This window comes from Podarcis bocagei (genome assembly GCF_964188305.1).
Source record: "Podarcis bocagei genome assembly, chromosome: 4".
In the NCBI taxonomy this organism is placed as follows: Eukaryota; Metazoa; Chordata; class Lepidosauria; order Squamata; family Lacertidae; genus Podarcis; species Podarcis bocagei.
The window spans coordinates 89,929,201-89,956,453 of record NC_138128.1 but is presented as its reverse complement, the minus strand read 5'-3'; the positions used below and the strand labels follow the sequence as shown (position 1 = coordinate 89,956,453).

General features: G+C 47.6%; 1 protein-coding gene across 1 annotated transcript; it reads right to left on the bottom strand.

Moving 5' to 3' along the window:
• Nucleotides 1-888: 888 nt before the first annotated feature.
• LOC308585718 (2-hydroxyacylsphingosine 1-beta-galactosyltransferase-like) lies at nucleotides 889-27,253 on the bottom strand. The gene is made up of 6 exons (XM_081191736.1): nucleotides 27,119-27,253; nucleotides 11,189-12,033; nucleotides 7,539-7,678; nucleotides 5,686-5,762; nucleotides 3,245-3,464; nucleotides 889-1,595 (listed from the first exon to the last, which is right to left on the bottom strand). Exons 2-6 carry the CDS (start codon nucleotides 12,023-12,025, stop codon nucleotides 1,280-1,282), a joined length of 1,590 nt encoding a protein of 529 aa, XP_081047862.1. The 5' UTR covers nucleotides 12,026-12,033; nucleotides 27,119-27,253; the 3' UTR covers nucleotides 889-1,279.

Sequence of the window (27,253 nt, the reverse complement as noted above, 5' to 3'; positions counted from 1 at the left end):
GACATTGGTCATAACATTATGTTTGCTGACTGGGAACAGTTGTGGACCACCGGTATGAAATTTACGGCATGTAATGCCTTAAAGGAAAATATTATGAAAATGATCTACAGGTGGTACATGACCCCAGTCAAGCTCGCAAAAATCTACCATTTGCCTGATAATAAGTGTTGGAAGTGTAAAGAAACGGAAGGTACTTTTTTTCACCTTTGGTGGACGTGCCCGAGGATTAAGGCCTTCTGGGAAATGATATATAATGAAATGAAAAGGGTACTTAAATGTACTTTCCCTAAGAAACCAGAGGCCTTTCTCTTGGGCATTGTCGGCCAATTGCTGTCAAAGAAAGATAGAACATTTTTTATGTATGCTACAACAGCAGCAAGAATACTTATCGCAAAGTATTGGAAGACACAAGATCTACCCACTCTGGAAGAATGGCAGATGAAGGTGATAGACTACATGGGACTGGCTGAAATGACTGGCAGAATCCGAGATCAGGGGAAAGAGACGGCGGAAGAAGATTGGAAGAAATTTAAAATTTATCTTAAGAAATATTGCAAAATTAATGAGTGTTAAAATGTTGTGGTTATAGAAAGTAAGGGATTATAGCTGTAAAAGTTTAAGTAAAAGGAAAGGAAAGGAAAAAATTAGATAAAATTAAGGGGGAGGATTTGCTGAGATAAATTTGGGAATTGGAATGCAGAAAGGGGAGGTATGGGGAAGTCGGTGAAGTAAGTTTTAAGAAAAAAAGGATTCGAAATTATACATGTTTGTTTTTGTGTGTGTATGTTTGTATTGTGTATTGTGTGTGTTTTTATAATTTGTGAAAATTCAATAAATATTTTTTTTTAAAAAAGAGGGAAGCAATTTGCGGTTTATTTTTTTAAAAAAAACAACAACGATGCAGTATCACACAAAGGCAAGAGTGCGGTGTGCCAAGGAAAGCTGAGGAGTAGCAGCCGTCTGAAACAAACTTTTAAAGCATCACTTTTCAGGTTCCTTGCAAGAATAATAAAGGAGCTCCCTTTATCCTTACACAATATGGGGCAGTGGCATTCCACAGCTACTCGCTCACTCTAAAAAGCGTAATCTCTGCTCTCTCCTCACCATCTTACATAGCATGGGAGAATGGCAAAGAGGATGTTCTCCTCTCCAGCATTTCACAGACTTAGATCCCATCTCAAAGCTCCCACAAAGTCCAGCCCTATCCATTTTTGGCCTTATCACCGCCCTTATCTATTCTATTCAGAGAGGCACAGTCTACTCAGATCAGGGCCAAGTCCTACTGCACTTTCTTCCCTTCCAAGACGTGCCCATTCAAAACGTGGCCATTCAGGTGTGCTGGGTTGACGTCGGACCTTCTGTACCGCAAGCTCAGCCTGAAGACAACATAGATGATGGCTCCCACAAACAGCAGCAGCACCGCCAAAATATCCAAGCAGTAATACTCGTAAAAGGAAAGTTTGTAGAGGGCCGGGCGGAGGAATGGAGCTCCATCATGGCGAAGGACGTACTCCAGCCAGTAGACTGTCCGGTTGAGGGGAGGAATGGGCTTGTCCAGGTGGATTTCTGAGATCTTCTTGGCAACCTTGGAGAAACTGCAAAAGAGGAACGTCAACAATAATGCTAGGAGAATGATGTGTCCCCCACTGATTGCTACGTTACCAAATCTTGCCAGGACTCAACGGCACAAAGGATCCATCAGTCATTATCCTGGAGTCCAACAAGGACCAGGACACTAAATCAGAAGCTAGAGGACCACCACTGAAACCGAGGCAGGAATTTGGTTCCACAGCCCCGGCACCCATAGAACTGTGGCCTGGACTTTCACAGAGACCTTCCCCTGGGTGTGAAGAGCTTTGCAGTCCAGTGGTGCAAGAAGCACACCAGGCAGGAGGCCCGAGGGCGAAGGTCAAGTGTCCATCTTCAAGCCAGAGTATTAGCAATGTTGTCCAACAAAGGAGGCAAAGCCCAGGAGAGGTGGACTGGAAGCAGAGGCTCAAATGGCCTCAGCTCACCTTAGGCCCTCCTTCAAGCATGTGGCTCACTCGGAGATCTCCACAGTGCTGTGGCTGCAGCAAGTGGCCTGGTTTGCTGCATCCCACGGGCTCCTCCTGAGGACCGGGACAGGACACCATAGAATTCATCTGCATATTTCCCAGATTCCTCCATGACAAACTTGTATCTCTTCAGCAGAGGCATCTACTGGTACCTGGCCAATTCACTACAGCGCTACAGGCTCTCCTGGTGCCTGCACCCACCCACAGAATAATCTGTCTATTGTTAGGGTATTTCCGTTCCACCTTAAAAGGGAGCAGGCTTTGTGAGTCAGAGTCTGCGCATGTCCTGTTCACAGGATGTTTATGTTTGCTATTGCTTTCGTTTCTCTCTCTGTGCTGGAGACACTGACGCAGGCAGTCATGTCTTTCTCTGTTCTGATCAACGCTGAATAAAGCTTGTAAATAATGCTCTCCTGAGTGCAACTTTTGGCTGTGCATTATCTGCTGACAGAGTGTGCATGAGCTCTAGATGTTGGGCTATTTTCTAGAGACTCATGTCACTAATCGTTGATACTGCGTGCCTACGAGAGATCGATGGATCGTCCGGCAGACGGCTTGGGGCCATGATGGACTTTATCGTCCTGGCAGTATCCCAACATCTATATCAACTGAATCCATGAGACAGAGAAGCAAACATGCAAATTGAGTGCCTCTCTCAAAAACAGTTAATTGAGTCGCAGGGTGTGTGGGTGTGTCTTTGAGTAGTGCTCCATATAACTGCAGAAATAAAGTGCGTGGTTCATTCACTGTCACAGAACCATAGGCCTCATCACCACTACTGGTATGTAAAAACAATATCATACCATTTTGAACAGCCATGGCTACCCCCTCCCCAACCCCGCAAAAACCCAACAACCATGGGAAATGTAGTCTCCTAAAAGTCAGAGTTGTTAGTCAGAGGCCCCAAGTCACCTCACAGCTATAATTTCTAGAGTACCCTTTGGGGAGGGATTGACTGTTAGACCACCCTGGGAACTGTAGTTCTGTGAAGGGAATAGGGGTCTCCTTACAACTCTGCGCCCTTAACAGACCACAGTTCCCAGGGTTCTTTGAGAGAAGGTAAAGGGGGCGGGGCTAAAACAGAAAGTAACTTATCTATAGAGCCGCTCTTGCAGTTCTTTAATGCAGTAACCAAAGATTCACTCCTTTGCTCTTCTCTGAATAAGGCTACTAATAGTCTGACTTACCTTGGGTTAGTCGTTACTGCGGACAGAGTTTGGTAGAGGCTGTCTTCCGTCACCCGGCCCCAGTCCACGAGGATACCCATCCCTTTCGCCTGAATTCGCGTCATAATATCAAACTGGTCGCCGTAGAAAGGGAAGCCCACAACTGGAATCCCGTGGTAAATGGCTTCAAATATACTGTTCATGCCACAGTGACTCACAAGGACTTTCACACTGGGGTGGCCTGCAACAGAAATTGAGCAATGTTAAAAGCTCGCTTCCATAATATCTACTTGAATTACCAAATCTGCTAAACACCATCTATTATGTAGTTTTCTGACTCGGTATGAGGTACTCAAGCTATTCAGAGTAGTAGACCCATTGAAATTAAGAGGCACAACTAACTTAATACTATTAATTTCAATGGTTTTCTCTGAGGAAAGCTTAGCTGACAACCATCCACTGAGATTTAAAAAAGGTAAAGGGACCCCTGACCATTAGGTCCACCGAGATTAGGACTGTAGAAATTTGTCATTAAATGTTTTCTGCAAATTGTGCTGAAATTGGATTGACAGATGCAGTCTAGTTTTATAATTACCGTAATTAGATGAAAGGGAGCCAAACATTTGTCTAAGTTAGATCAGTCAATTCCAAAACTAGGACATTCCTCTGAAAAATCTATTGCACGGGCCTCAATTTTACAAAGGACTGACATCATATTCTATGGTTCTCTGTCATATGGCTGCGTTACAACATCCCACAGACTAATTTGTAATTTGAAGGAAGATTGCTATTGCCCTTTGTACTGATTGGAAATATAACGCTTAAATCTTAACCACTTGCGTTACTGACAGTTGAACTTATCCTATCAATATGTTTACAGGCAACATTTCGTTGCATCCCAAGTTATGCAAGTTGAAGTTTTTCCACACAAGGGTTGACACCCTCCCCCCACAGCTCTCCCTCTTTCCCCAAAAAGCATTGGCCACAATGCAATCACCGCAAAGTTCTCTTGTTAATTCCAGCACTTAAACTCAACCACGACCAGTGCTTTTCACTCCTGATTAAGGTATTGTGCTCCCTGTGAAGATTAACAAAAGTTTGCACGGCTGGTTTTGTGTCCTTATTTTACCTTACTAGCAGTTGCCTTGAATTCCAGCCCCAATCAAGCCATTCCACTGCTGTAAGTGTAGAACAGTCTTTGAAACCTGGCGCCTGCTGGATGTTGCTATACTACAATTCCCATCATCCCTGGCCATTAACCATGTTGGCTGGGGCTGATGGAAGTTGTAGTCCAAACTATCTAGAGAGCCCCGAGTTGGCAAATGATGGTGTGGACACATCTGATTTACACTGTCTAACTAGATACTTTTAAAAACGGTATTGATATCTATGCATGGCTGATCGGAAGCTGAATCCATCCCATTATAGGGAGGTCCTAAAATCACTGGCACATCCTTATTAAAAGGCTCTTTAATCAGATTATTATTTATGAAAGCTCTCCTAATATCTGATGATACAGGCTGGTGACTGCTATAGCCATACAGTGGTACCTCGGGTTACATACACTTCAGGTTACATACGCTTCAGGTTACATACGCTTCAAGTTACACACTCTGCTAACCCAGAAATGGTGCTTCAGGTTAAGAACTTTGCTTCAGGATGAGAACAGAAATCGTGCTCCGGCGGCGCAGCAGCAGGAGGAGGCCCCATTAGCTAAAGGGGTGCTTCAGGTTAAGAACAGTTTCTGGTTAAGAACGGACCTCCAGAATGAATTAAGTACTTAACCCAAGGTACCACTGTACGGCAATACCTGAATGTTTGAGCAGCAAACTGGTGAGCTTTCATGTGATCCTTGTTAGGGTCAAAAAGGAAGTCTAAAAATACTTTTATGAAAAAATAAATAGATCTATTTGGGTTACAAAGAAAACCCACTATACAGGGCCAAGCAGAAGGAGGAGAAGGAGAAGAAGAAGAGGAGGAGGAGGAGGAAGAAGAAGAAGAAGGAGGAGGAGGAGGAGGAGGAGGAGGAGGTTTCCAAAATCTGAAGAGGGCACTGTAACACCCAAAGGCCAAACTAAATAAACATCAGCTGCTCTGCTATCTGCCCCCTTAAGCACATAGCTTTTTTTAAAGCACAAATCACTGGCATTTGGCTGAAAGGAGGGGAGATTTATGCTCAACTATGGTCTTAAATCAATTCAGGTATCCTGGACCAGCAATGTTATGGGAGAAAACAAAAACAAAAACCCATTAGCTTTGCCAGTTATCCAAGACTGGAAAAGACATTGAAGCAGTTCATTTATTCACATAGGGTATGGAGGGAGAAGGGCACGGTTTGCTTTCTCCTTCCGGGCAAGGAAAAGTAACTTGCTCTCATTGAATCATAGAATGGTAGAGTTGAAAGGGACTCCCAAGGGCCATCTAGTCCAACCCCCTCGTTTGGCTGATCCCTTTTCACTTACCGAGCAGATCGTTTTGAGGCAGCCAATCCATCATCAGTGTGTTTTCACCCAAGTTATATGGCTTCTGACCAGAGTATCTGCCAAAGGACAGTGGGAGGGGGACAGCAAAAGATCCGTCACTTAAAATAAGTTCCTTCCCACCTGAACTCAGGGGAGAATGAGAGGAAACGATAAACGTTTAACAATACATAGTGTGTGATGTAATAATACATAGGGTGAAAGTGCCAATTACGTGCAGGTTCTGTATTAAAAAAAAATGCTGTCTAAAATATAATAACCACTTAACCCTTCTCCCATGTCCCGTACCAAGACCTTACCCTAGCCGCTTTTACGGTTGGCAGAAATAAGATATCTCAAACGTGGGTACCGACAAGATAAGTAAATACCAGTTGACTGCAACTAAAGATTTAGGGGTAAATTGCAACCAGCTGTATGCTACCTCTTGGTCTCAATTTGCGATTGAAATCCCCATGACGGGGTGAGCTCCCATTGCTCGGTCCCTGCTCCTGCCAACCTAACAGTTCGTAAGCACGTCAAAGTGCAAGTAGATAAGTAGGTACCGCTCTGGCAGGAAGGTAAACGGTGTTTCCGTGTGCTGCTCTGGTTGCTGCTCTGGTTTGCCAGAAGCGGCTTAGTCATGCTGGCCATATGACCTGGAAGCTGTACGCTGGCTCCCTCGGCCAATAAAGTAAGATGAGCACCGCAACCCCAGAGTCGGCCACGACTGGACCTAATGGTCAGGGGTCCCTTTACCTTTACCTTTATATGCTACCTCTTGGTCTCTCTGGCCAGAGTGCACACACAAACACTTTCTCTTGTTTGCTCCACTCCAACGGCAAAGAACACCATCCCTCCAGCTGCTTGAGAAAGCAACCCAGCTGTGTTAAATGTTGGGAGGAGAATCCCACTTAGAGCAGCTTTCCTGGGAACACCGGTGGTGGCAGGAGTGTGCCAAACAGGTACAGTCATACTTTGGTTGACAAACGCCTTGCGAGTCAAACGTTTTGGTTCCCGAACACCGCAAAGTGAGTGTTCCGGTTTGTGAACGTTCTTTGGAGCCTGAACGTCCGGCACAGCTTCTGATTGGCTGCAGGAGCTTCCTGCAGCCAATCAGAAGCTGCGTCTTGGTTTCTGAATGTTCTGGAAGTTGAACGGACTTCCGGAACGGGTTCCGTTCGACTTCCGAGGTACCACTGTATAGGAAGGAAGATAAACACTTCCTTTAGAGCAAATCTGCCTGAACCCAGAGGGACTTGTTTCTGAGTAAACGCGCACAGAATCACGCGAGGGTGCTCTTTGGCAGGTGGAAGGGGCAGTTACTGTGTCTGGGTGCATTCTCAAACAGCCTGGTCCTTGATGTCTATGACGACTCTCATCTGAAGGGCTGGACCTTTGGGAGAGTGAGATGACCTCCTCAAAGGGGGGGGGAGATACTAGGAAGCAGTTGTGACAGCCCCCCACAACTGTTCCTCCTGAGGCCCCTGCTGGTGGCAGATGGAGCTGTGTGAGCCCACCCTGTACCCCCATAACTATTCTGCCACCCTATTCAGGTGCAATTGGCTTCCCATTAATAGCTTTGGTGTTAAGGTCCAACTGACAGTCCAATTGCCTTCTGTATGCGCAGCACCATCTTGGCCTTTCCCCGAGGCAGCAAAATGCCGAAGGCAGAGAAAAGGGGGGAAAGGCAGCCTGATGGGGTGTCCAGATCGGTTCTGCCCCTCTAGAACATGGCCCCCATTTATCTGGGATCTGGGGCAGATTCCACGAATCCACGGCAGTGCAGAGCCATCCCTCTGCTTTGTGGCTGTCCACAAGCACAGTGCAGTTACGGATCACGAAATAACGGGTGTTACCTCCACACAACCTTCTGGGGAAGGCGAGCAAACGCCCCGGCCATCTTTTCCACCAGGTCTTTTGGCAGCACTCGTATACCGATTCCAAAGGAGACCACGACGACACCAGCATCTGCGGCTTCCATCCAGAGACGCAGGCCCTGCACGTATAAAAGCACCCCCAGCTTTTCACATCAGAGCAATATCAAGCTTTCTCGCTTCAAGCCCTTCAGGTCTATGGCTGCACTACCCTGAATGTGCCTGGTCTCGGAAGCTAAGCAGGGTCAGGCCTGGTTAGTATTTGGATGGGAGACTTCAAACCATTCAGCTGAGAATAGAAGCCCAGGTAAGACCATACATGGTGGCCTGCCAGGAATTCTGGCAAAGCAGTTGGGATCCCCATCCTTGCAGACAGCAGACGCCGCAAAACTAGCTTCCTCTTCGCCAGGGCTCTGAAAAGCACCAAACTCAGAAACCTCTCTGCACTGAAAGAATATCAGAGGAAAGGAATCGCGGGACAATTCTTATTTAAAACCACTTGTTACCCGGGTCTCCCTTGCTCACACAAAGCATCCATGTCGTGGCAAAATAATGTTTACTTAATATTTGATGGTGTGGGGGGGGGGAGGGTTGTGGGGATGAATGTGCTGGCTCCATTCCTGCTGCAATTCAGGTCACGTCGCAACTCTAGGCAGGCCTGAAGTTGGGTGTCTGATGCTCCGACACATTACGTAACTCTGGAAAATCAGGTTCCTCAAAGACTCAGAGGCACTTGCAGGGGACAGGAGGTGGTTCCCTTGCTGCAGAAAGTCACCTTCCATAAACTGGAAAGTGACCTGAACAGTGACAGAAAATTCAACTACTGCACTCATTGGTTAGAGCATGGTGTTGATAATGCCAAGGTTGCAGGTTCGATCCCCAAACGGGACAGCTGCATATTCCTGCAAGGGGTTGGAACAGAAGATCCTCAGGGCTCCTTTCCAACTCTACAATTCTATGGTTTTATTACTCATCCCTGTGCACTGCTTTACGTTTCAATTAAAGCCTGGTGCCTCCTTCCCAAAGCCCGGGAAGCTTCTCCCAAGCTTAGGGAGGTGCGATGCTCACCTGTGCAACATTGGGACATTCCTCCTCCCCAATCGCCCTCGCAAGCTGGCGCCTCTGGCCCTAACTGTTCCTCTAAGAAAAATTTCACTGCACACCGCTGATTCCTGCACTGCAGTGGGTTGGGACTCAGAGACCCTCGAGGTCCCTTCCAACTCTACAATGTCTAAGCAATTCTTTGTTAAATGAGTCACCTGCCAGCAATTTAAGCAATGAATGAAGTCAGAGCTGTGAGGGATAAGTAACCCTAACCCTAACAGGTCTATATTTGCAATGGTGCAATTGGAGTAATAGTAATTTATTAATTATACCCTGCCCAACTGCCTGGGTTTCCTCATCCACTCTGGGCAGCTTACAGCATACAGTGGTGCCCTGCAAGACAAATGCCTCACAAGACGGGAAACTCGCTAGACGAAAGAGTTTTCCATTTTGGAGGTGCTTCGCAAAACGAATCTCCTATGGGCTTGCTTCGCAAGACGAAAATGTCTTGCGAGTTCCTGCGGGTTTTTTTCCCTTTCCCCCCCTTTTTCTAAGCCGCTAAGCCACTTATCAGCTGATCCGATAAGCCGATAAGCCGCTAAAAGCCACTAAAAGCCGCTAATAGCGCTAATCCGCTAATCCGTCAATGGGCTTGCTTTGCAAGACAAAAAAACGCTAGACGAAGAGAATCACAGAACGGATTCTTTTCATCTTGCAAGGCACCACTGTACCGTATTTTTCGCTCTATAAGACGCACCAGACCACAAGACGCACCTAGTTTTTAGAGGAGGAAAACAAGAAAAAAAATATTCTGAATCTCAGAATCTGAGAAGCCAGAACAGCAAGAGGGATCGCTGTGCAGTGAAAGCAGCAGTCCCTCTTGCTGTTCTGGCTTCTGGGATAGCTGTGCAGCCTGCATTCACTCCATAAGATGCACACACATTTCCCTTTACTTTTTAGGAGGGAAAAAGAGCAAAAAATATAGAGCAAAAAATACGGTATATGAAAACATAATAAGACATCAAACATTTAAAACTTCCCAATACAGGGCTGCCTTCAGGTGTCTTCTAAAAGTTGTGTAGTTCTTTATCTCCTTGATATCTGAAGGGAGGGTGGTCCACAGGGAGGGCGCCACTACTGAAAAGGCCCTCTGCCTGGTTCTCTGTAACTTCGCTTCTCACAGTCAGGGAACCAGCAGAAGACCCTTAGGAGGACCTTAGTGTCTGGGCTGAATGATGGGGGTGGAGATGCTCCTTCAGGAATACTGGGCCAAGGTCGTTTAGGGTTTTTAAGATCAGCACCGACACTTTGAATTGTGCCTGGAAACGTACTGGGAGCCAGTGAAGATCCTTTAGTGTGCATGTCTGCATGCAGCCCAGGTTATGTGTTATGTGGTCTCGGCGGTCACTCCCAGTCACCAGTCTAGATGCTGCATTCTGGATTAGTTGTAGTTTCCGAGTCACCTTCAAAGGTAGCCCCATGTAGAGCACCTTGCACCAGGACACATGCCAGCAGGGGCTTCAGACTCTGAGCTTTTTCTTTTTTTAAAAGGAAGTCTTTAGCCCTTCTAGAAAGAGAATTTCAAAGTTTAATGTGCAGGGAGCTGTCTACACTGGAGGTGGAATGCTGGGGCCTGTTTGCCTTCTCTTTGCTTTGCTGCTCAGTGGCTTCGTGGAGCAGACAGGGAGCAGCTGCTCTGGTCATGGAAGTGTTTTGGGGGAATGTGTGTGCGGAGCAGTGGAGGAAGATGCTTAGGATCTGCTCCACTTGTTTTGTTTTGCTACCATCCATCCACAGGAAGCTGTCGGCAGGCAGCTACTTTTTTTAAAAAAATGTGTATGTTGGGATGTGAAGGGAATTGCGGAAATCACCCATCACTCATTTTGCTGCCTGCCAGCCATGTGGCAGGCAGCAAAATGAGTGATGGGCGATTCCCGCAATTCCCTCCACATCCCAACACACACAGCTGAATATGAGGGTGATGGGAGGATGTGGCATCCTCTTGTTTTGGATGCCTGCCACACAGCAGCAGTTATTCCTAAGTTGTTGGCGCATATCTGTATGTGTGCATGCAGCCCAGGGCAAAGGCATCATTAGCAGCATCACATTTCCTCTGATTGTTCCCAGGTTTTGTTTTTTGGGAGGCGGGGGGGAACTCAGTGCTGAGGTCGCACCATCATTTATTTCCTGATTGTTCTCAATTTGTTGGGTTCTTTTTGGGGGGTGGGGGAAGATGCCAGTGCAAAGGCGTTGTCGATATTATCAGCTTTTCCCAGATTGCTCCCCAATTGTTTGCAGAGTGCAGAGTCCTTATCACCATCATAATTATTATCACTTTTTTTGGGGGGGGACACCCATTGCAGGCATGATTATCACCATCACCTTTTCCCTCTGTATGACCCACCGCAGGGACTGTTCCAGGCCATTTTGGGGAGTGGGTAGCACAAAGGAGGAAATGTTATCACCTTTTCTGCATACACCCTTCTTCTTGCAGGAATTCACATTGATTTAGGTGAACGAATGCCCCACATCCACCCACCCACATACCATAAATCTGCCACTGGGTGTATCGCGTTCCATTTACTTACTTCTGGGAGAGGCTTGGCAGGCTCTGTGAGAATCCCCCCGGTGAAAATCACATGGGGAAGCAAAGGTCGTGGGAAGTCAAGCACCACTTCGTTGCACAGGAAAAAGAGGCTCGAGCCCTGGATAAGCTCCAGCATGGATTTCTGTGGCGCCACCCCATGTTTTGCCATTAGGTGGTCAAATTTGGGCATGATGAACAGCCTGGTGCCTACACGAGAGATGATGAAAACCACGATGTTCCAAGTCCGGCCGAAAAAGCCCATCTGATCAGTCATCAGGGAGTTAAATTCGGGGACGTAGGCCACAGGTGAAGTGGCTCCAATCTCAGCAGGAAACCAAAAGCCAGTAGAGAGCGCCACATATTTTACACCTAGGACGTGGGCGACAATGAAGCCACACATTTCGTTGGGATCGATCAAGACCAAGTCAAAGTCCTCACTCTGAAGTTGCTGCATGAGGATTTTGTTTCCCAGTATCAAGTCACAGTTCTCCAGGTATTTCTCCAGGATGGAAAAGAGCTGCATGGAGGTCATCTTCCCCTCAAACACTCGCTTCAGCAACTCCTGCAGCCAGTCATCGGCGCTTTCCGTGCTGAAGACCCCTTGGTAATCTTGCACTCTGTAGCCCCGGGGAAAAGGCTCCACGACTCGACCTTTGTGAAGGAGGAGGACGGCATCGTGACCCCGGCTGCTTAACGCTTCTGCTACCCGTACAAAGTTATGCAGGTGGCTGTCAAAGACGATGGTGGGCACCAGCAGGACTTTGGCACTGTGGCAAGGAAGTATGCAAATGGCTACTGCAGCAAAGAGGGCGGCCACAAGGTGTAGGCAATGCTTCATGTCAATTGCTGCAGAGAAAGAGTAAGAGTTAGTCCTCATCCTTTAGTAGTGCAAGTCGGGAAGGGATCACAGTGCGGGCCAGGTGTGGAGGAAGCAGAGCAAATTAAATGCATTTCTACGCGGGTGGCGCTGTGGGTTAAACCACAGAGCCTAGGACTTGCTGATCAGAAGGTTGGCGGTTCGAATCCCTGCGATGGGGTGAGCTCCCGTTGCTCGGTCCCTGCTCCTGCCAACCTAGCAGTTCGAAAGCAGGTCAAAATGCAATTAGATAAATAGGTACCGCTCTAGCGGGAAGGTAAACGGCGTTTCCGTGCACTGTTCTGGTTCGCCAGAAGCGGCTTAGTCATGCTGGCCACATAACCTGGAAGCTGTACGCCGGCTTCCTCAGCCAATAAAGTGAGATGAGCGCCACAACCCCAGAGTCGGTCACGACTGGACCTAATGGTCAGGGGTCCCTTTACCTTTACCTTACCTTACTTAGTGTAATGCAAATCAAAGTGTTTGATCGCAGAAACTGCAGTTCTGTGCATTTTTTATATATATGCATACAGATGTGCAGAACCAACAGTGTGCCTAGCATTTTACCAGAGTTTCAGCTGCCAAAACAGAAAGTCTAGTTGCCATTTTGGGGCAAGATGGCCCCCATGCCTTATTTTTCAAATGATGGACTGACTGTGATTGATTCTCAGTTAAACACCTGGCTAGTTCAGAGGACCACCTTGAGCGAGGTTAATAGCTCTGAGAACTTAAAGAAGAAAAGTCACTTGAACCAGGGTCATAGGAGCCTATTCCAACCTCTTTTTCCTAATGACAACATGGACCATTCATAACGTAAGAATATTCTCCACAACTTTGAGCAGGGCACCACGGCAGGGTAAAGAAGGACAAGCGACAACAATGAACTGTAACGTCGTTCACTGCTCCTGCTCAGGCTGCACAGAAAAAGCATTTTAGTTCCTGAAATTGCTTCTGATTGGGCAGGTAAAATATAACTGATAGAATTTTCAACACTGGTTCCGGCCTGGTGGAACGCTCTGTCTCATGAGACCAGGGCCCTGCAGGATCTGATTTCTTTCCACAGGGCCTGTAAGACAGAGTTGTTCCACCTGGCCTTTGGCTTGGAATCAACTTGATCCCCTCCCCCTCTTTCCTTTCCCCTTCTGTGGGGACTTCCCTGGCTTTTTTTTCTGGCCCACATAGGACCAGTCTGGATAGTTGGCCTTGGTGAAGATTTGATGTTTTTATTCCCCAAAAGTTTTTGATTTGAGCTTCTACTGAAATGAGGCTGCATTTTAGTGTTGTATTTTAATCTTGTTTTTAAGTTGTATTTTAATCAATTGTTTTATATCTGGTGTTAGCCGCCCTGAGCCCGGTCTTGGCTGGGGAGGGCGGGATATAAATAAAATTTATTATTACAGTGGTACCTTGGGTTACATACGCTTCAGGTTACATACGCTTCAGTTACAGATATACGCTTCAGGTTACAGACTCTGCTAACCCAGAAATAGTGCTTCAGGTTAAGAACTTTGCTTCAGGATGAGAACAGAAATTGTGCAGTGGTGGCGGCGCAGCAGCATGAGGCCCCATTAGCTAAAGTGGTGCTTCAGGTTAAGAACAGTTTCAGGTTAAGTACGGACCTCCGGAACGAATAAAGTACTTAACCTGAGGTACCACTGTATTATTATTAATTCTACAGGATGGGGTATTAGTGCATGGAAACAGTCCAGATCCAACGATAGCCAGGTGCAAAATGCGCCTGGTGAATTTCAAACCCTAATGGGCTTTCCATGTAAAAGTTGAGACAAGGAAAAAAGGGGGACAAGAATGAAGAGGAGGTGGGGACAGCCAACATGGCGCCCTCCCTCAGGTTGTCAACTGCATCTCCCATCAACCCCCAGCCAGCCTGGATCCCAGCCCTGGAGTCAGGTGTGAGTTACCAAAGTTATGATAGGCTTAGGCTTGGTTACAGGCATAATTTCAGGTCTGAGAAGGTTCGGTGCAAACTACAAGTACTGGAGCATTTGCTTGTGCACCTTTGCAGAGTAGCTCTGAGGCGATGCCTCCACAGGAAAGCCTGAAGAAACCTTCCTGTTTGACCAGGAAAGATATATCAACTAAAGAAAACTAAATGTTCCTCAGCTTGGGAAGATCAGAAATACATTTTCCCATAGTAAAGTTATACGGGTGTTATGTACTGAATTGAATAGGATCCAAAAAGCAGCAGTCTGATTGGTCCTAGAACAATAGGATTCAGAGTGCAGCAGTCTGATTGGTTCTAGAACAATAGGGTCCAGAACGCAGCAGTCTGATTGGTCCTAGAACAATGCAGCGGTATGATTGGTCCGCAGGAGCCACCCAATCCAGCTCCAGGTGGAAGTGAATCCGCAACTGGATTGGCCTACAGGAGAATCCCAGAATTAGCCAATCACGTGCGACCCATTGTGTAAATAATGTATATAAAGCAGATATTTTGGGGAAACTTTCATTCCTCACTACTATGAGCTGAGTAAAGAGCATGAAATCCACACTCAACTCCGAGTATATTTCAACAGCCTTTTATAAAGGACTTGGGAAATTATGGCAGTTGGTCCTCCCCAGGATTTGGTGGAGATGCCCCCATGTTTATGCCCACTTTGTGTCACCTTCATTCACTCTTTTCTTTTTCAATTATTTGTTTCGTATAAGAGCACATATATTAAATATACAAAGCTACTGCAACAGTTCAGAAGCACTATCAGTTCCAAAGATCAGCATATTGCGATGGTGGTGGAACATCATTATGCATTTTGTTAACATGCAAAATAAGGTCTAACCAAGTCTAACCTGATTCCATAGTAAGCAGTTATTTTAAAACAGAAACCTGTTTGGAATGCATTCAGCACAAGGTAATCTACATATTTAAGGAAGCTATGCAACTGCTTTTAGTGCAATCGGCGCCAACTCTACTAAATATGTAAACATACACTTGCAGAGGTCCTCTCCTCTTCCTCCAGTCCCACATTTCCAATACAGTGGTGCCCCGCAAGACGAAATTAATTCGTTCCGCAATTTTTGCCGTCTAGCGAATTTTCCGTCTTGCGAAGCACGGTTTAAACGGCTTAACAAAGTCGCAAGACGTTTTCGTCTTGCGAAGCAAGCCCATAGGGAAATTCGTCTTGCGAGGCAAATCGCGGACGAAAAAACCTTTCGTCTAGCGAGTTTTTTGTCTTGCGAGGCATTCGTCTTGCGAGGTACCACTGTATCTTATCATTAATTCAAACACTGCAAGTCCCAGACCGAACAAGAGATGCCATTACGGGGGTCTTCGCTGCGAGATCACATTCACCCGGTGCTATACCAGCTGCACTGGCTCCCGGTGGAGTACAGGATCAGGTTTAAGGTGCTGGTTTTAACCTTCAAAGCCCTATACGGCCTAGCACCCTCGTACCTACAGGACTGCCTCTCCTGGTATGCCCCACAGAGGAACTTACGGTCTTCAAATAAAAACATCTTGAAGGTCCCAGGCCACAGAGAGGTTAGGCTGGCCTCAACTAGAGCCAGGGCTTTTTCGGCTGTGGCTCCGATCTGGTGGAACGCTACGTCACAAGAGACCAGGGCCCTGTGGGACTTGACATCTTTCCGCAGGGCCTGCAAGACAGAGCTGTTCCACCAGGCCTTTGGTCAGGGCGCAGCCTGACTCTCTCCTTTGGCAATCTTCACAGAACTTTAGCCTAATGGTTGCCATCAATTTTGATTTGAATTAATTTTTATAATGTTTTTATAATGTTGCACTATTTTAGTGTTGTTAGCCGCCCTGAGCCCGGCTTCGGCTGGGGAGGGCGGGATATAAATAAAATTTGTTGTTGTTGTTGTTGTTGTTGTTGTTGTTGTTGTTGTTGTTGTTGTCAACAGACATCAGGCTTGAAATCACCAAGCTTGCTCTCAATATGAGGCGTTTCCACCCTGAGTTCTCCTCCAGATTTCAAGACAAGCCACTGAATTATACCAGCCTCTTTTTGCTCCCACCCACTTGCTGTTCTGGTGTTCGTTCCAGCAGCATCTACCTGGAAAGGTAGGTGAGAAACATGACTCCAGAGAAGATGACAAAGCACAGGCATTTGTGTATCATTAGCCTGAATAAGGAGTCCTTCTCTGCTGCGGTCTCTGGAGCACATACAGGCAATCGTTTAGTTGTTGCAGAAGAGAAGAGCGATAAGAGAAACAGAGGAAGGGGGCTGGAAGAGGAGCTGTGTGCAGAGAAAGAGCTGTGAGTGGAGGGGTGTCCTATTTGCCATCTTCTGGACTCCCTGGGAAAGTCACCCAACCCTGCCTGCTGCAGCCTGGAACAACTGGGTGTGCCGCTGGTTCAGTGCTGAATGGGCAGTTTGCAGAAACTCCATGAACCTCGGTGCCTGTTGTAAAGGGAAGCCTAGAGTGCACCTTCCTCAATGCAATTTTTTGGGGGGGCAGCGGGATGATCAGTGAGTTTGTTGAGGCTGTAGGTGAGAGCCAGTGTGGAGTAGTGGTTAAGAGCGGTGGACTCGTAATCTGGTGAACCGGGTTCGCTTCCCCGCTCCTACACCTGTAGCTGCTGGGTGACCTTGGGCTAGTCACACTTCTCTGAAGTCTCTCAGCCTCACTCACCTCACAGAGTGTGTGTTGTGGGGGAGGAAGGGAAAGGAGAATGTTAGCCGCTTTGAGACTCCTTAGGGTAGTGATAAAGGGGGATATTAAATCCAAACTCCTCCTCCTCCTCCTCCTCCTCTAGGGTGCTTGGGTGGGATCCTGGGCATTAGCTAGGAAGCAAGGGGTTACTGAGTGCATGTGCACATCAGAAGGTGACATAACTGATATTACTATTGTCAGCATCTCCCTACAGCCAGTGCGCCAACTGGACTCATGTACCTCAACCCCGACTGGGCTAGGCGAGCTGGGAAGCACCGCCAGAGACCTCCTTCTCACAGGAAACGGTCACAGTGCTGTGGACTCACAGCTCAGAGCTGAGAGCACCGGATTCACTGTCTCAATAATACAGTCGTTGCGCAGCAGAGTTTTGCAGAGTCTTGCAGAGTATAAACCACTCGGAGAGCAGCTCTGTAGAATATCTTCCTTTTATTCTGTAACTACAACTACGATACAAAACTATATACAGAGCTGAATATTCTAAGCATAAATCAATGCTATACTGAGAGTCTGCAGCTGCACTTAGCAGCAATCTTATCTCTAGAATCTCTAACACTCTCACTTTCTCCGATACACTGGCTGACTGACTCTCACTCACACACACAGACATGTTGCTGGGCAGAATAAGTAGATAGGCAGGACACGCCTCCTCCTCTCTGGAGAGTCAGCAGAGACCATCAGGAGATCATCAGGAGATTCTTGGGTATGGGAGGGGTGAAATCTCCTCAACTATATGCGTATCAGTACTTAGTGAACCAAGACACAAAATGAACACTCAAGCCCTTCAAGATCCCCTTAAGCGGGATTGCTTCCAAACGACTCTTAAGGACCATCTGCTTTCAGAATTCCCTGATAACATTGAGGAACACTGAACCAAGCTAAAAATATCCATTATTGCAGCCTATGAACAAACTATTGGATACCAAACCAAGAAACACCAGGGCTGGTTTGATGAGAATGACAGTGAGATTGAACGCATGATTGACAAGAAAAGGAAGGCCATTCAGATTTGGCAAAGAGATAGAAACTGTGCCACTAAGAAAAAAACCTATGCCAATGCTAAGGCTGAGGTTCAAAGAAAAACCAGAGAACTAAAAAACGCCTGGAGGATAAAAAAAGCTCAAGAGATCCAGCATTTAGCCGACACTCATGATGCACAAAGTTTCTTTAAAGCCACAAAGACCATCGATGGGCCAATAAATCATGGCATATGCCCTCTATGCTCAGCAGATGGTATCACACTTCTAAAATATAAAGAAGCTATTGCACTGCGCTGGAATGAACATTACCAACATCTCCTTAACCACAACTCCCCCGTAGCCTCTGAGATCCTCTCTCAAATTCCGCAAAAACAAGTTAGAGATGAGCTTGCAGTATCTCCAAATCTGGGAGAGTTGTGTACAGCTATTAACCAAATGAAAAACAGCAAAGCCAGTGGACCTGATGGGATACCTGCTGAAATCTTCAAAGTGGGCGGAATTGAACTTACACAACAACTTAGTAAGCTCATCCAAAAAATATGGGAAAGAGAAGAGATCCCAGCAGACTTTAGTAATGCCAAAATTATCAATCTCTTTTAAAAAGGTGACAGAACTGTTTGTGGAAACTATTGAGGCATCTCTATGTTAGCTGCAGCCAGCAAAATTCTTGCAAGGATCTTCGCTAACCATCTCTTAACAATATCCAAGGTGACCCTTCCTGAATCCCAAAATGGTTTTCGGTCTTCTAGGGGGACAGTGGACATGATTTTCACCGCTCGACAGCTTCAAGAAAAATGCAGAGAGCAAAACCAACCCCTGTATATGGTTTTATTCACCTGACTAAGGCTTTCGACACTGTAAATCGTAATGCCCTGTGGACTGTCCTTCTGAAAATTGGCTGCCCAGATAAATTTGTAAACATCATTCGACTCCTCCATGATAATATGACAGCAACAATTGCAGATAACAATGGCTCTCAAAGTGAACCATTCACAGTGGGATCAGGTGTTAAACAGGGTTGTGTTATTGCCCCAACTCTATTCATTATTTTCATTGCCATGATCCTACACTTTGTCGAAGGGAAACTCCCCACCGGAGTAGAAATCATGTATCAAATAGATGGAAAGCTCTTCAATCTGAGGAGGCTGAAAGTGAAGAGTAAGGTTACTATAACTTCCATCATAGAGCTTCAGTATGCTGATGACAACGTAGTGTGCGCATGCTCAGAGGATGACCTCCAAACCATCCTAATATCTTTGCAGAAGCTTACGAAAAGCATGGCCTATCACTCAACATCCAAAAAAACAAAGTGCTGCACCAACAAGTACAAAATAACCCCTCTGCAGTGCCATACATCCAACTCAATAGTGTAACGTTGGAAAATGTCGATCACTTCTCCTACCTAGGCAGTTATCTTTCCACAAGGGCCAACACTGATGCCGAAATCCAGCATCGCCTGAGCTCTGTGATTGCAGCTTTCTTCTGATTGAAGTGCAGAGTGTTTGAGGACCGGGACATTCGCAGGGAAACTAAAATGCTTGTTTACAAAGCTATTGTACTACCAACCTTACTGTATGCTTGTGAAACATGGACCACTTATAAATGGCTTTGAAGACACTCAAACTCAGGACGCAAGGAAGAAACGTGCTAAGAGGAAGGCATGCTTGGCAAATCCACACCATGATCAACTCCCGCCCAGAAACCAATGTCCCCACTGTGGAAGGATGTGTGGATCCAGAATTGGCCTCCACAGTCACTTACGGACTCACTGTTAAAACCGTGTTCATGGAAGACAATCTTACTCAGCTACAAGTGATCGCCAAAGAAGAGGAGAAGAAGATGATTGTGTATTTTTTTTGTGGCAGTTCTTTCAGGTTTGCTTTGGAGCAAAGTTCTACAGCAGCTGGTATAGAAACTGTCTAAATAATAACATAAAGATGCTCAACAGATACGGAGGCTCCCCTGGAAGAGAAAGAAGGTGTAATATTCAGCAGTGGACTTTGGGCTCTCAAATTTCAGCGACACCCTGTGTAATGCTAAAATTCAGTGCCAGCTGCCTCTCGCACCCCCTTTCAAAGCACTGTTGTGGTGGCCCCTGCAGCACGGTGCCCAGAAACTGCCTATGCCACTTTGCCTTGTGTTGTGGGTGAGCTTCTGAGATCTCTCCAAGAAGGCCCTGGAACAAATCTGGCCAGAAAAGTTTCCCTGGGTCAGAGGGACTTGAAAAAAGAACCCTTGTCTAAAAGAAGAAAACAGTGGAGAAGAATCATCTCCGAGTTGAAACCTGTAGTTGGAAGTTGGGTAACCTGGTAGTTGAATTGCTCTGTTGATGCAACGCTTCCCTAATATGCTGTATAACAGAATCTGTGGTCCTCCCAGCGTTGCGGGACACCAACTCCCATCAGTCCCAGTCAGCATAGCCAGTGGTCAGAGATGATGGGAGTTGTAGTCCGCCAACTTTGGGAGAGGCGCAGATTTTCCTTTCTATATAGGAATTCCACCTGTCTTTTCTTAGAATGAACAATACTGTGTTGCCTAGGTGGTAGGCAGAGATTTTTAAGCAGTATTGCCCTCCAGCAATGTTAGAAACTCAGATATATAAGCTAGGGGCCAAATGGCTCCTTAAACCACGGTTACAGTTGCCAAAACAGAACGCCTAGTGTCCATTTTGGGGCCAATATGACCTTTTGGTTCCTGAAATCCATTCTGATTGTGTAGATAAAATATCACAGATAGAATTCCACAGGATGTGTTGCTAGTGTGTTAAAACAGTCCAGATCCAAGGTGGCAGAGACCAAACTAAACTGCTGAGAGAAAAATATACATCAGGAGGCTTAATTTGGTCAGAATTGAGTATACATTTCCGGAGTTAACGCTAAATACATTACTTCTGGCAAATGAAAGGCACCATACCTGCTAGAGGGCTGTGGAAATTTGTGTCTGGGGCTTTTTCAGACTTATCTACCCATGTGCTATGTCAGAATTTCCCAAACTTGGGTCTCCAACTGTCGATGGACTACAACTCCCACCATCCCTAGCTATCAAGACCAGTGGTCAGGGATGAGGCAACTGTAGTCCAAAAACAGCTGGAGCCCCAAGTCTGAGAAACCCTGTACTATCTGAAACCAAAAGGGGAGCACTAATTGCTTTCCAACTGTTCCCGATCAAGATGGCAGTTTTTAACTGATGACAAAAGCCACAGTGGGCAGAGTTTGACATGAGAAAAATGCTAAGGAAAAGCATCTGGATATCTCTCCAGAAGTTGCGTGAGGAACCCTTTGGAATCTCAAGGGCCACCTTTGCTTCTGGGCAACTTTCCGGGGGCCACAGGCAAAAGTGGGTGGAACAGCAAACATCAATGTTAATTTTGTATGGCAGGCTAGTTTCTACAGAAACTTGCAGGCAGGCATTATCAGAGTTCAAAGGCACATTTCAGCCAGGAGGGTGCAAAGCAGGGCTGGCAAGGAATGTGTCCTGGGGAGAGTGGGAGCAGCTGGTGAAGGAATTGTGAGTTGTGTAGTGTTGTGAGCAGTGGCGTAGCGTGGGTTCTCAGCACCCGGGGCAAGGCAAGTAATTTGCGCCCCCTAACCCGTGGATTTTAGCACTTGAGTCTCTTCCGTGCCCCCCCCCCAGATGTTGCACCCGTGCGGCAGGTCCCCCTGCACCCCCCATGCTACGCCACTGCTCCCACCACAAGTCTTCAGGACAGCCATCCGAAGGCTGGCGCGGGGAGAAGGTCTCTCCGCCCCACTGCCAGGCTTCGGAGGAGCCTTCCGAAGGCTGGCGGTGGGGCGGAGAGCCCTCCTCCCGCCGCCAGGCTTCGGAGCAGCCTTCCGAAGGCTGGCGGTGGGGCGGAGAGCCCTCCTCCCGCCGCCAGGCTTCAGAGCAGCCTTCCGAAGGCTGGCGGTGGGGCGGAGAGACCTCCTCCCGCAGCGACTTGGAGAGGTTCCCGCTTCCTCCAGGGGGGCCGGCCAAACGCGCCCCCCCAAATGTTGCGCCCGGTGCGGCCGGCACCCCTGGCACCCCCCACGCTACGCCACTGGTTGTGGGGGCCAAGCTGAGAGAGGTACAGAGTGGCACATTTGCCTCACCAGCCTGAGGTTCCAGAGTAAGAATAGGGTTTTGCCCAGTTCAAAAATTCAGAAGGTGCAGGCTAGCAGACTCCAGGCGAAGAGTAGCAAACACAAGGTTTCACTTGACTTTCTTTTGAATTACTTTCTCTCCGGCCTATTATGCAATGAGCAGAGACAATGCCAGCTCAGACTTTGGCACGTTTTGAGCCAAGCAGACGAAAGGTATAAGAACTCCATTAGGCACACCCAATCCAATGCCGAGTTGTGACACCTACTTAGGTAATTATAGCCAGCAGTGAGAAAGCTGATTAGGACATTTCATCGTTTAAACAGGCTTTTGACAGACTTCCACACCAAGATTATTTAGTCAGAGCAAGAAAGGCGTCACTTTTTCAGAATACTCCTGAGAATATAATAATCCCACTCCCAAGAGATAGTGGAATATGACCACATACGCTGATGAAGCAATATTCCTCCAGTGTTTTCTACTATCTTGATTAATACTGGCAGCCACAGGTTTTGACAGCCAAGCTAACAGAAGTCAGGTACTGCATTACCTTGCTTTCCCAGTCGCGGGCGGGGCACACCCTCTAAATAAAATAATCATAATCATAACAATATTAGCCGCCCATCTGACTGGGTTGCCCCAGCCACTCTTGGCAGCTCCCAACAAAACATTAAAAACACAATAAAACATCAACTGTTAACAACTTCTTGTAAGAAGCCTGCCTTCAGATGTCTTCTCAAAGTCAAATAGATGTTTTATCTGTTTGACATTTGATGGGAGAGTGTTCCACAAGGTAAATCCTGTCTATGCCCATGAGTCTGGTCTTTTGATCCCAATGAACTGTAAATGAACAACCTGCACTTATGGCTATGTGACTGAATCCCACCCCAGAATAGCAGTCTAGGGGCACCCAAAGATTCGTCTGTCCAATTAGTGCACAGATAGGGAGCCTGTGTCCCTTCCGCAGGTGTTGCTCACCATCTTCCCTTACCATCGATTGGCCTTGCTAGCTGAAACTGATGGGAACTGGAGTCCAACAATACTGGGATAGAAGACCCTCCAAGTCTCCCTGTTTTCCAGGGACATCCCTGATTTAGAGAAACCGTCCCGGTTTCTGATTTCATCCAGTAATGTCCTGCTTTTCCTTAGGATGCCCCTATTTTCATTGGCGAAATGTTGGAGGGTATGGAATGGCATGAATTTCCCTATCCCTGAGTTGGTGCTGGAGCCAGAAGGGACTGCTGAGGCTTTGTTCCAACAAGGTTTTGGGCAACTTCCAGTCTTTTCTACTAGACACACTCAAACTTCAGGCTGAGTGGGATGTGGCGCACATGGGAAGCACATGCAACATCACTCAACAGTTTATGCGTCCCCAATGCTATTGCGTGTTTTTATCTATTTCTTTCTTCTTCTTTTTTAAGGTTAGCTTAAAAAGAGTACTGGCTGCTCTTCTCCCCAAAGCTCTCAGGGAGCTACGCCTTGCTGGAGGGTTGGACTAGATGACTCTTGGTGTCCCTTCCAACTCTACAGCTCTAGGGATTTTAGGGAGGTTTACAATAATGAAAACAGCGGAACATGGTGCGGAGGAACACAGCACAGAATTTTTTTTTAAGCTGAAGAAGAAGAGTTTGGATTTGATATCCCACCTTTCATTCCCTTTAAGGAGTCTCAAAGCGGCTAACATTCTCCTTTCCCTTCCTCCCCCACAACAAACACTCTGTGAGGTGAGTGGGGCTGAGAGACTTCAGAGAAGTGTGACTGGCCCAAGGTCACCCAGCAGCTGCATGTGGAGGAGCGGGGAAGCGAACCCGGTTCACCAGATTAAGAGTCCACTGCTCTTAGACAGATCTTTTTTTTAAAAAAAAACACACCTTTGGCAAATTAAATGGTTTTCACCTGGCACCGAAAAGAAGAAGAAGAAAGTATCAGAAAAACTTGGGGAAAGGATTTCATAAAGTGGTACCATTGTTGAAAAGACCTTGCATCCACTCACAATACCCCCCTCACAACAAGTAACTCTGGGTTTCTATAATCAAAATAAAAAAAATCCCTTCCAGTAGCACCTTAAAGACCAACTAAGTTATTTCTTGGTATGAGCTTTCGTGTGCATGCACACTTCTTCAGATACACTGAAACAGAAGTTGCCAGACCCTTCTATATAGTGAGAAGGTGGGGAGGGGTATTACTCAGAAGGGTGGTGGGAATGGGAGATTGGCAGATAGCAGAGATGAGCCTGTTGACGACTCTTAACGACTGTAATAGGTCTTACAGGAAAAGGCAATGGGTGAGAAGGTGAGAAATGGCTTAGTCACGTATAATGAGATAAGAATCCAATGTCTTTGTTCAGACCAGGTCTCTCCATGGTTTTAAGTTTGGTAATGAGTTGCAATTCAGCAGCTTCTCTTTCTAGTCTGGGTTTCTTTAACAGTCCCATTGCGTTCAAAAGGGCTGACTGCCTGATAAGTGCATGCAGGGCTGCCGCGGGCCTAATCCAAGAACTTTCGCCGCCTGAGGCAAAGGACAAGATGGCAGTCCCTCCCATTCTGTGGACAAGAGCCAAGCAGACTAGCTGATGAATCTTACTTTGCTGGCAGCACAACAGCATCCACCACTGCCTCTGAAGGCAGCCGGCTATCTCAGGGGGTTCAAGGCAGACCAGGTCACACACACAGAGCTCTGCCTTCTCCCCACCTGTCAGCATTTGCCTCCTGAGGCAGCTACCTCCCTCTGCCTCATGACAGGGCCGGCCCCATCTTAAGGCTGCAGCTGTATTGAAGACGGGTCTCCTACCCTGTCCTGTACCAGTGGCACATTTTCCTACAATGCCTTCTAAAACAAAAGCAAAGGGCAGTCACTCCTATATTAAATTTAGAATCATAGGTTTGTAGAGTTGGAAGGGACCCTGAGGATCATCTAGTCCAACCCCACGCAATGCGGGAATATTCAGCTGTCCCATGCAGGGATCAAACCTGCAACCTTGACATTATCAGCACCGTGCTCTAACCAACTGAGCTAATTTGCTTCCTTGTGATTTTTAAATTGGTCCAACCACTCTAGGGCCAGGGATGGGCAATCTCCATCTGTTAGGGGCCACGTTCCCTCAGGGATCATCTGTTGTGGGGGCAGGGAAAGACACCCATCAATCTGCCACCTCCTCTGTCTCGTTACCCGTCACCTTCCTGTCTAGCAGGCCACAAGAGGAAAAGCAGGTTTCTCGTGCCAGAGGTCTGAACGGCCAAAGCCAGGCTGAAGACCCCAAACTCAGGCTGAAGGCTACAGGCTGCCCACCCCTGCCTTGCACGATATTCCTTCTTCCATACAGTCATTACAGGCTCAGGTAGCCTCCTTTACCTGAGGCTGCCCTATGGGGCAGGGACAGGATTAGCAGTTGTCCCTGTCAGACTGGCAACTGCTGGCACCAAATCTTGTCTAGTTGCCGCTGGGTTACTGCGCCCTCCCTCCCAGCAAACCAGCAGCGCCATCTCCTACCCTAAGCAGGTAAGTGGCTGTTCAAAGAAGCAGCTGCCTCCCCTCACTTCGCCACAGACTCTCAGAATGAGATGGACCCAGCGTTCCTGCCCAGAGGGAGCTGACAGGTGAGCACAGCTGCTGCTGCTGTTCCAGCTCCCAGCTGGGCCTTTCTTATAATTATCCTCAAATTTTTATCCTGCCTTTCCTCCAAAGAGCTCAGGGCACCTTACACAGATCTTCTGGAGAGACAGTGTGGTGTAGTGGTTAAGAGCGGTAGACTCGTAATCTGGTGAACCAGGTTCGATTCCCCGCTCCTCCACATGCAGCTGCTGGGTGACCTTGGGCCAGTCACACTTCTCTGAAGTCTCTCAGCCCCACTCACCTCACAGAGTGTTTGTTGTGGGGGAGGGAAGGGAAAGGAGACTGTTAGCCGCTTTGAGACTCCTTCAGGTAGTGATAAAGCGGGATATCAAATCCAAACTCTTCTTCCCCTCCCCAGTTTTATGCTCAAAACAACCCTTTAAGGTAGTTTGGACCGAGAGACAGCCCAAGGTCACCCAGTGGATTTCACGGCTGAATAGGAATTTGGACTTTTGCCTCCCAGGTCCTGGTTCCAACATTTTAGCCACTGCGCCACACTGCCTCTGTAGCCCTGCCTGTGCAAGCAAGGAGCAGAGGTGGCTGCTGCAGGAGCAGTGTCTGCTGCCTCCATGTTCATCTCCTTCTCCTGGGTAGCACAAGAGCAGGGTTGCACAATTTTTCAGCTTCCGAAAGACTGGGTGGTAGAGCATCCATCCTTGCTTTGTTTGCCAGGAGATTAGGGAAAGAAGCTGAGCCAAGCAGCAGTCACCTCCATTGCATTAACCAGCGCATTTCCACATCCCTGTTGTAATCACCAAATCTTTCAGGGCAACTGGTTTATTTATTGCACAAGGCCTCCTCATCAAGGGCAGTTGCACAACCAGAATTTAGAATCATAGCACTGCGGAGTCTCCAGGGACCCCAAGAGTCATCTAGTCCAACCCCCCGCAACGCAAAGACCTTTCACCCAACGCAGGGCTACGATTAAAAGACTCGTAGCTACATTTGCCAGGCAGTGATTAGATCCTACCCAGGAAGCGCCCTTGGTGGGAAGCAAGGGGAAAGGGAAAGATGGGGTGTCAACTGCTGGAGGCGAGGTCACAGAGCCTTCCGGGGCGCAAGCAAGCCAGAAAGGACCATCGCTCGACGGCGTCGTCGTACAACCTCCACGCACACCGGTCGCGCGAACTAGAAAAAGCCAAACCTGCCGCCAAGGTCCTGTTTGCGATCGCTGAAATATTTCAAAGTACGCTTTTGAATTATGGTGCTGGAGGAGACTCTTGAGAGTCCCATGGACTGCAAGAAGATCAAACCTCTCCATCCTGAAGGAAATCAGCCCTGAGTGCTCACTGGAAGGACAGATCGTGAAGCTTAGGCTCCAATACTTTGGCCACCTCATGAGAAGAGAAGACTCCCTGGAAAAGACCCTGATGTTGGGAAAGATGGAGGGCACAAGGAGAAGGGGACGACAGAGGACAAGATGGTTGGACAGTGTTCTCGAAGCTACCAGCATGAGTTTGACCAAACTGCGGGAGGCAGTGGAAGTGCCTGGCATGCTCTGGTCCAGGGGGTCACGAAGAGTCAGACACGACTAAACAACAACAAACATTGAGCCCAGACCCCCCTCACTTTCCCGGCTTGGAAGCGCCCCTGGGAGATGAGTTAACATTGAAGCGAAGGGGGAAGAGGGTGCTAATGCGCAAACGCGTCCCTTAGAGACGGGGGATGGAGGTGGCGGGGTGGGATGGGGGGAGGACAACGCAGCAGGGAAAACCCCAAGGAGAAAAGCCCCCATCCTCCCGGGACTCTCTTTGCCCACCTTGCCCGCCCGCGGAAGCGGGGTCCCTGGCGTCCGTCTGGTGCTCCCCGGTGCCTCGTCTGGTGGCTGGGCTGGCTCTGCTCCTGTCCCATCTCTTGCCTTGCGCTTCCCGCCCCGGGCGGCGGGGAGAACAGG

What these genes read in the sequence shown, in the direction of transcription:
- LOC308585718 (XM_081191736.1), bottom strand. Translation starts at nt 12,025, where the DNA reads ATGAAGCATTGCCTACACCTTGTGGCCGCCCTCTTTGCTGCAGTAGCC. An exon ending in CTGCCAAGCCTCTCCCAGAA is followed by an intron (nt 7,679 to 11,188) that starts GTAAGTAAATGG and finishes TTATACGTGCAG; the next exon opens with GGCCTGCGTCTCTGGATGGA. An exon ending in GCAGTAACGACTAACCCAAG is followed by an intron (nt 1,596 to 3,244) that starts GTAAGTCAGACT and finishes CCTCTTTTGCAG; the next exon opens with TTTCTCCAAGGTTGCCAAGA.